Raw genomic sequence first — 10,522 nt, 5'->3', positions numbered from 1 at the left:
TTCTTATTTCAGACAACAGACATTGATGTAATTATCAATTACTTTCTTCTGCTTAATTTCTAAACATCTATCTTTTCTAATGTTTATAATATAAAGATAAATTTCCCTTTAACAATAGTTAATTAATGAAAAAAAAAAACATACATGAATAAAAGAGTTGCGGTAGCCTACTAAAAACCTTCCTGCTTCGCAATCTGTTAGACGAGAGTTCGAGACCAGCTCAATCTCTATAGTGCCTGCAAGTTCAACATCCTTTTGAGCTAATGATTGCGGGTTTGTGGAGGGCTATAAATCTACACGCTGAGTCATCAGTAGCCATTGGCTGGCCTACCATGGTCCTAGCTTATGTGGAAAGGGACTTGGAGTTGATCATATGTGTATGGCCAGTCTCTAGAACATTATCCCGTCTCTTGTCTCTGCCATTCACGAGAGACATTTAAACCTTTAAAAACATGTACCTAAGATGAACCTCTAACATTAAAAGTTGCATGAACGTATCTATATCTTTTCCCTAAGCCCTTTCCATTTCTCTTACCTTTCCGCATTTCTTTCAGTTAATTCCCCGTGATTTTCTATACCAAACTCTATTCTCTCAGTGAACAACAGCTCGACTCAAATCACCGCTCCTACGCTATTGTTTCAGAGACTGAAGATATCACAATTGATTTCTCTCCAGCTGAGTAACTCAATTTCCCTTTCTACCAAACTTCAACAATATTTTGTGAGAACAAGGAAGACTTCCCCCCTCCCCACCCCTGATAAGACTATTAACCTGCTGGATTGAGGGTTGGGTAGGGTCTCATTAAAAAAAATGCCAAAACTAGATTGAAAGATGGGAACATTTGTCAGTGATACGATTGACATAATAGAAAAAGTTTAAATTTCATTATAAAACAATTATTAATATTATCATTAGCTAAGCTGCTGCAACCCCAGTTGGAAAAGCAGGATGCTATAAGCCCAAGGGCTCCAGGAGGGAAAATAGCTTAGTGAGGAGGGGAAATGAGGAAATAATAACAATTATTATTATTAAGTAGGCTAAAACACCAGTTGAAAAGGCAGGATGCTACAAGCCCAAGGACTCCAAAAGGGAAAATAGCTTAGTGAGGAAAGGAAAAAAGGAAATAATTATTAGTATAATTATCACTAGATAAGCTATAACCCTAGTGGCTAAAGCAGGATGCTACAAGCCCAAGGGCTCCAAAAGGGAAAAGAGCTTAGTGAGGAAAGGAAATAAGGAAATAATTATTAGTATAATTATCACTAGTAAGCTACAACCCCTAGTTAGAAAAGCAGGATGCTATAAGCCAAATGGCTCCAACAGGGAAAATAGCTTAGTGAGGAAAGGAAATAGGGAAATAATTATTAGTATCATTATCATTAGCTAAGCTACAACCCTAGTTGGAAAAGCAGGATGTTATAAGCCAAAGGGCTCTAACAGGGAAAAATAACTTAGTGAGGCAAGGAAATACGGAAATAAATGAACTAAAAGGGAAGTCATGAACAATTAAAATCAAATATTCCCAAGAACAGTACCAACATCAAAACTATATATATATATATATATATATATATATATATATATATATATATATATATATATATATATATATATATATATATATATATATATAAACTTATATCAGCCTGTTCATTATAACACATTTCCTGCAAGTTTGAACTTTTGAAGTTCAAACTAGCTTGATTAGAAAGATCATTCCACAACTTGGTCACAGCTGGAATAAAACTTCTACAATACTGTGTAGTATTGAGCCTCATGATGGAGAAGACAAACACACATAATTCTATATAAATGTTTCATCATCAACCGCAATTAGGTCACAGCAGGACAAAGGCCTCAGACATATCCTCCCACCCTCATCTATATATGGTCTTTCAAAGCTTTGTTTTCAATCTTTAAGGCCCCATTCGATCATTATCAATGTCCATCTATTATCTGCCATTCTTATTATATGTTTATATGCATGTATATTATGGTGTACGCATACAATATCTTTAACTCATACTATTTTATTTAATCGTTCATTACTTCTTTTGAAGTATATTTATATACTAGTTTCCTTCCCTAGCTCGTCTATTTTTCCCTATTGGATACCTTGGGCTTATAGCACCCTGCTTTTCCAACTATGGTTGTTGCTTAGTTAGTAATAATAATAATAGTAATAATAATAATAATAATAATAATAATAATAATGATAATAATAACTGCTGATATACTTCAGAAACAAACATAAAATACATTCAGATATAAATATAAAAGAAAAAAACGAAGAATGTAGCCCGATGGGAGTGTAGTAAAAATTCATTATTTAAAATGTCACTTAAAACTTCTTTAATTAGCAAAGTTAAATTAGAGACTAGGTAATCAAAAAAGGCGTGAGAAGGCCATAAACTGATGAATTATTGAGCTGTAATAAAGTTAAAATAAACACTGACTTAGAGTGTCGATGACTTAATAATGAACCAAAAGAAAATTTTATATGATTATGTACATGTGGAAGAATCAGCATAATGAAACATCCAAACTGTTAAAATTTGCTGTAAAAAACGGTAAAAATCATGGAATAAATATTACCAGGCATTTACCGTTTTAAAAACGGATATATTGACGTAAATGAGTGATATTACGGTCACCAACCCGTAAAAGATAATAAAAAAGTAGGGTAAAAATTACTGTCGTCTGCATTTTACTGAAATACGGCTGAGAACATTATATGTTTTACGGAGAATTTCCTATTAAAATTACGGTTGTTTAAGAGTCTATATAACTCTTGAGTTTATGCTTCTGCTAAGATAGATAAAGAAAGTATATAAATTCAACTCTTCTGGGTAAGAAGTGTAGGTTTACATAATGTAACATTAGTCTATAATAAACACAATGATATAAGTTGGTCTATTATTAACACGACCATTATCATTATCATTGTTAGCTCAGCTACATCTCTAGTTAGAAAAACAGGATGCCTTAAGCCCAAGTGCTTCAACAGGAAAAACACCCCAATGAGGAAAGGAAATAAGGAAAAGGATAGAATAGTGTACCATCAAGCAAGAGAGCTCTAGCCCAAGACAGTGAAAGACCATGGCAAAGAGGCTATGGCACTACCTAAGACTAGAGAACAAAGGTTTGATGTTACAGTAGAGTGTCCTTCTCCTAGAAGAGCTGCTTACCATAGCTAAAGAGTCTCTTCTACCCTTAACAAGAGGAAAATAGCCACTGAACAATTACAGTGCAGTAGTTATCCACTTGGGTGAAGAATTATTGTTTGGTAATCTCAGTGTTGTCAGGTGTATGAGGACAGAGGAGAAACTGTAAAGAATAGGCCAGACTATTCGGTGTATGTGTAGGCAAAGAGAAAGTGAACCTTAAGATCCAACGTAGTACTGTCTGGCCAGAAGGACCCCATAACTCTCTGGCGGTAGTATCTCAACTGGTGGCTGGTGCCCTGGAACAATAATATGATTATGAAGTATCTTTCTCCTAGAAGAGCTGCTGGCCATAGCTAAAGAGTCTCATCTACCCTTACCAAGAGGAAAATAGCCACTGAACAATTACAGTACAGAAGTGAAGCATAATTTTTCGGTCATCTCAGTGTTGTCAGTTGTATTAAAAATGCAAACGTGTAGAGGAGATAACTCAAAAAGCAGCTCTTTACTTTAAAAAAAAAAAAAAAAAAAAAAAAAAAAAAAAAAAAAAAAAAAGAGAAGATAACTCAAAAAGCAGCTCTTTACTTTTCTAAAAAAAAAAAAAAAAAAAAAAAAAAAAAAAAAGTCTTTCAGATTTTATCTTACCCCAAAAGCAAAATGAATACTGAACGATTCAAGAAGCAATAAGAATTTGGAGCAACCATTCAAGAGACATTAAGAATTCCGGCATGTTAGGTATCCTTAATATCCCTCCAGCCTAAATAGTTGAATAACTTCAAGAATATTCATGAAGGGAAAACTACGAACTTTGGTCTATAAGTCTTGAGAAAAAAATTCCACAGACGAATAAGCAAAAACAGGCCATGAAAAGGTAAAGAGAGAGAAATGTTCTGGTCATTGTAATACTAATCTGAAATTCACGGATATGTATATATATATATATATATATATATATATATATATATATATATATATATATATATATATATATATCTATATATATATATATATATATATATATATATATATATATATATCTATCTATAATACATACATATTTATATATGCACATCTCTCTCTCTCTCTCTCTCTCTCTCTCTCTCTCTCTCTCCTCTCTCTCTCTCTCTCTCTCTATATATATATATATATATATATATATATATATATATATATTCATAATACATATATATTTATCTCTCTCTCTCTCTCTCTCTCTCTCTCTCTCTCTCTCTCTCTCTCTCTCTCTCTCTCTCTCTCTCTCTCTCTATATATATATATATATATATATATATATGTTAAGGTCATTTTGAGAAATTGGTCATTTTGCAAACTGCCCGGTCATTTTGGAAAATGACCAAAATATCTGTCAGTATGCAAAATGCCCATATAATTGTGGTCATTTTGGAAAATGACCAGAATTTTGGTCATTTTGCAAAATTACTATTAGTATCGTTGGTCATTTTGTAAAGTTACCCCAATAGCTGCTGGTCATTATGCAAAAATAAACGAGCTAACAGAGATGTCGAAGCAATACTCGCTTGCTGGATGAAAGATAACAACACTACACAATGGTCAAATGGACTGCACTTTGTTAAGTGGCAGAAAAACACGCGCTTCCATTCTGGAATTGGCAGGACACCTTATGAAGCCATGTACGGAGAAAATGCTTATCTTGGTATTTCTGCTGTCAACATACCAGAAGAAATAATGGAAGGCATGGAGACAGAGGAGCAGCTTGCAGAAGCACTTGGTTTAGTTAATAAAGAGGATCAAAATGTAGAACAGGGAGAAGTGCTGAAAGTTGTGCCATAAATTGCAACTCGTGTGGTCAAAACATTCCATGTCATCCTTCTGCTCAGTGTTGTTCAACGGCAAATGACAATGTTGATGACCCTGTGCTCTGATGCCTATGCAATAGAAATCGTAGCATTCAGGCTGAACGAAGGGAATCGAAAATACAACAAGAGAAGCAAGCTAAAAAAATGAAGGATAAATCAGTACAGCGTTTCAAGCCAGCCCTTGCAGGGGACACTGTCATGGTTCCTATTACACTTGTTGACCGTGGACAAGCGGAGTTTGCGAATGCAAAGGCAATTATAACTGAGACAATGGATGGCGGAGCTTACAAACTAGGGACAAAACATGGTTTACTTAAACAGGTGTACAGTCGGAATCAGTTCACTTTATGTGCTGAAAAATTTGTCACTCTAAGAGGTAATAAAGGATCGCGAAGTCAGTCTGCGAGAGGTAGCTATTGCAGACTCGATGGGACATGGCCAGGAGATCAGTAAGTGTAGCTGCACCCAGTCATGTCGGAGCAGACGCTGTAAATGCTTCAAAAACGAAGTATTGTGCAACAGCAGATGTAAATGCAGCAACTCTTCTTCAAACAAATCAGATAATGCTAATTTTGATAATTGTTGAAATAATTTTCAATTTCATTTTAGTTCTTTCAATATTCTAATATACTTGTAATGTGTAATTAAGTGTTTAATGTTGAATAAATAAAATACACACCTTTATTAATACTTAGACTTTTCCTAATCAATTTTAAGTTACTATTTGTTTATTTTTGCATAATGACCAGCAGCTATTGGGGTAACTTTACAAAATGACCAACGATACTAATAGTCATTTTGCAAAATGACCAAACTTCTGGAAAATATTTGGGCATTTTGCATACTGACAGATATTTTGGTCATTTTCCAAAATGACCCGGCAGTTTGAAAAATGACCAATTCCTCAAAATGACCGTAATATATATATATATATATATATATATATATATATATATATATATATATATATATATATATATATATATATATATATGTGTGTGTGTGTGTGTGTATACATAGCCATACATGTGTGGGGGGGAGAGGAGCGTGTTTATATGTGCTATCAATTATTACTAATACTGTAATTGATATGTGAAATTTGAGTCATAATTAGCATGAAAATCTCCTGTTTTCTTTGGATCTTTTCCTAATTTTTAAGACTCTTAGAAAGTGTATGTCTATTTTGTTTTTCATTAGAAACATTTTGGAGAAGTATCTCTAAAATATAATAGATGGATAGAGTAATCAGTAGAGGGGTGGATGAATATACTGGTCCCAAATTAGGAGTTTTAAGGACAATAAGGAATTTTGCAAAACACCAAAAATTTACAGACTGAGATGATAGATAAAAAAGAATAAAAGAATAATAAAATGAATGTAATAAATTACATACATGTTGTTACTGTTTTTAAAATATCTTATTTTTCATTGTTTCCTTTCCTCACTGGGCTATCATCCCCGTTGGGGCCCCTGTACTTATAACATCCTGCTTTTCCGAATAGGGTTGTAGCTTGGCTAGTAATAATAATAATAATAATAATAATAATAATAATAATAATTACATATTCTTCCTGCCAGTCTTGTTCTGTTCACCCTTAATAAGGTACCACGCTTTCTATCCTTTTCAAACTTCCTAAAAAGCATTCATTCTTAAGCATTTATACCGAATCTCTCACTAAAGCAAAACAGATACTGCTGCCTTATGACCTCCATCAAAAAATACTCTTTCTAACTTCGCTGTATGACATTGACACGAATTTCGCCACACAATTTGCTAACGACGAACGTGGAATAACAAAAATAATCAACAGGTGTCTCTTGAAATTCTCCAGTGAAGAGACACACACACACTCTCTCTCTCTCTCTCTCTCTCTCTCTCTCTCTCTCTCTCTCTCTCTCAGTTTGCTTATTAGCAATAGAACCTCTTTCGCTGGCAATACGTCTCTTCATATTTCATGAGTGGGCTTATTCTAACTCAGCTATGACGTCATATCACTTCATTTTCTCTCACGTTATGTTCTGAACTCAACTATTGTCACTTTCTATATGGCAAATTATCTATTTCCCCAGCTCTCCAGTGTACAGTCATGTCCAAAAGTCCCACGACAATCACTGACCAGTCACTATCTCCCCAAAGTATAGAAAGCGTTAGGTTCAGGAGCATTTGACTGTCGATAAACTTTTGAATTATACTGTACATTTGAAATTAAGTCAATCCTCTTCCAACTAGGGTGTAGTTTGGTTAGTAATAATAATAATAATAATAATAATAATAATAATAATAATAATAATAATAATAATAGGGAAATCATGGTGACATTTGTTTAACATTCAAATGACGAAACTCTAACTTACACTGCGTGACGGAAAAAAAAATGTTGTTAGAGCAAACAGTAAGTTCTTTTAATCTTGTTGGATTTCAAACTACTAACGTTCTCCAGTCTTCTTACAATGGGCGAACTCAACATTTAAAGGTTTTAAAGGTCGCTCATGAATGGCAGAGGCAACGAACAGTGACAATTTCCTAGCAGGACAATGCCCTAGAGACTGACCATATATTATTATTATTATTATTATTATTATTATTATTATTATTATTATTAGTCAAGCTACAAACCTAGTTGGAAAACCAAGATGCTATAGGCCCAAAGAATCCAACAGGGAAAAATAGCCCAGTGAGGAAAGGAAATAATTAATTAGATAAACGATATAAAAAAATTAACAATGAAATATTTCAAAAACAGTAATAACATCAAAACAGGTATGTCATACATAAACTATAAAAAGACTTATGTTAGTCTGTTCAACATAAAAACATTTGCTGCAAGTTTGAATTTTTGAAGTTCATATAATCAGTGACCAAGCCCCTCTCTACCCAAGCTAGGATCAGGGAGAGCCAGGCAATTACTGCTGATACGTCAGTGGGTAGATCTATGGGTTCCCACAAACCCTACATCCTTAGCTCAAATGGATGGTGAGGTTGCAGACACTACAAGAACTTGAACAGGTCTCGAACCCCAGTCACGCAGATCGCAAGACAGGGACGTTTCCAATAGGCTACCACAACCTTAGCATTAATGCAATATAAAAACCTAACTCTTATGTAACATGGTTGTTGTGGCATACTGGAAACGTTCCTGCCTGGTGATCTGCCGGACTGGAGTTCGACTCCCGTTCAAGCTCGACAGTTTCTTGTAGTGTCTACAACCTCACTATCTTTGTCAGCTAGGGATGGAGGGTTTGGAGGAGCCCATATATCTACCTGGTGAGACATCAGCAGCCATTGTCTGGCCCTCCCTGGTCCCAACTTGGGTTGAGAAGGGACTTGGGCACTGATCATATATATATATATATATATATATATATATATATATAAATATATATATATATAAATATATATATATATATATATATATGTATATATATATATATATATATATATATATATATATATATATATATATATATATATATATATAGAGAGAGAGAGAGAGAGAGAGAGAGAGAGAGAGAGAGAGAGTCAGTCTCTGGGACATATTGTCCCGCTAGCTAGGGCATTATCACAGCCATTGCCTGGCCCTCCCTGGTCCCAGCTTGAGTGGAGAAGGGACTTGACAACTGATCATAGGAATATATGGTCAGTCTCTTGGAGCATATTGTCCTGCTAGTTAGGGCACTGTCACTGTCCCTTGCCATTCATGAGCGACATTTAAACCTTAAAACCAACATATCGAAAGTAGGCTCCAGGAAAATCGCAAGTTATTTATATGTATAAAACTTGAAATTTTCGACACGTGACCATTTTCCCAATAAAGAAAATAAAAACGGAAGAAAGGTCAAGTAAGCAAAAGGTCAAGTAAGCATTAAGGGACCCGGCCTTTTATAACGCTCTATTTGTTCTCAACAAAAGGTTTTCCGATCGCAGACTGCCATGAAATTCGCCCTCCTTCTTTTGATCTTTTAAAAGAGAAGAATGGCTTCGTACGTATCGGGGATTTCTCTTTTACCCTTTTGTTTGTTATTTTATGTATTTTATACACTTTTTTATAATGTTTTAATATTATTGACCTATTTTATACGGATTTTGTTTTTTGTGTGTGTTATGTGTCCCATGCCAATCATTTTGATTCTTCCTTTTGTTAGTTGATTTTTGTTCTGGTTTTTATGTAGCCCTTTCCATTCCCTCATTCATGTAATCTTCTATAGAGACAAGACGTAAAACATATGTGTGCATGTGTGCATGATGTATGTATGTATATAAGTATGCATGAGCTGACATACATACCATACTAGGTTGATTTGCTGTGACCTATCAGACAAACGTCTCCCACTATGACTGATCCGTGGTTGGCCAGCATGGTGAGAAAAGCTAGGCAAACCATAAACATGAACAAGGATATGTCTGAGGCCTTTGTCTATCAGTGTATTAGAAACAGCTGCATTTGTTGTTATGTGTGTATGTGTGTATATATATATATATATATATATATATATATATATATATATATATATATATGTGTGTGTGTGTATATATATATACATATGTATATGTATGTATATATATATATACTGTATACACACATATATATACATATATATATATATATATATATATATATATATATATATACACATATATATACATAAAAATGTCTTCATATATATATTCTGATTATTTTTCTTCTCAAAACCATCCTTACTGTCCTCCCTTCAGTAGAAGTGGCTATCCTGGAGGGTATTTAGCCTTGCATGGTGTATCGGCTCCTCCATGTTGACCAGTTTTTCCGACTTTTTACTATAGTCTATGGGCATCATCAATCACTTTGTTTATAATTCTGTACGTATTGTTTTTGTTATAATTCTTGTTAATCTAGTTTTTAAGTATGCTGTCTCTTTTTTATTTCTATTAATTCTTATGCTGTCTGGAGACATTGAGCGAAATCCGGGACCAGTACGTCCTAGATTTCGTCAATGTCGTCTTCTGTATTGCAATATTCGTGGTCTTCATGCAAATATCCAAGACCTTACAGTTGCGTCCAGACAGTATGATATTCTTTTGTGCTCAGAAACTTTGGTTTCTAATATGAGGCACTCATCTGAGCTCCTTATAACTGGTTTTAAGAAGCCAATAATGTTGAAACGTGATGCCATCCCTAGGGCCAGGGGAATGGCGGTGTATATTAGGACCGAGTACCCTGCTTCTCATAAGTCCTGCTATCAATGTGGATGTCATGAGATTCAGGTAATAAAAGTTTGTGGCAGGCATAACAACTTTTATTTATGTTCGATCTACCGGAATCCAGACATGGATGATTCTATCTTCGATTGTCTTCTTACCATTATGGCTAAGATACAAGAAGATGATAGAAAGGCTTCTTTTGTCTTTGTTGGTGATTTTAATGCTCACCATAGGGAGTGGTTAAGTTCTATCTCTCCTACCGATCGCCATGGCTTAAGAGCTTTAGACTTTGCCTCTGAATCAGGCTGTGAGCAAATCATAAATGAAGCTACTCACAGGT

The 10,522-nt window shown here is 34.4% G+C and overlaps 1 protein-coding gene across 1 annotated transcript in view; it reads left to right on the top strand.

The window, feature by feature from the left end:
- LOC137621395 (basic salivary proline-rich protein 4-like) overlaps positions 1-4,977 on the top strand; it is a 17,477-nt gene extending 12,500 nt beyond the window's left edge. Inside the window, exon 2 of the mRNA XM_068351693.1 lies at positions 4,647-4,977. Within this exon, the coding sequence (XP_068207794.1) occupies positions 4,647-4,977 (331 nt within the window). The remainder of the gene's footprint in view (positions 1-4,646) is intronic.
- Positions 4,978-10,522: the final 5,545 nt, after the last annotated feature.

This window comes from Palaemon carinicauda, chromosome 28 (assembly GCF_036898095.1).
Source record: "Palaemon carinicauda isolate YSFRI2023 chromosome 28, ASM3689809v2, whole genome shotgun sequence".
NCBI classification, from domain to species: Eukaryota; Metazoa; Arthropoda; class Malacostraca; order Decapoda; family Palaemonidae; genus Palaemon; species Palaemon carinicauda.
This window is presented reverse-complemented; position numbering and strand designations above follow the sequence as displayed.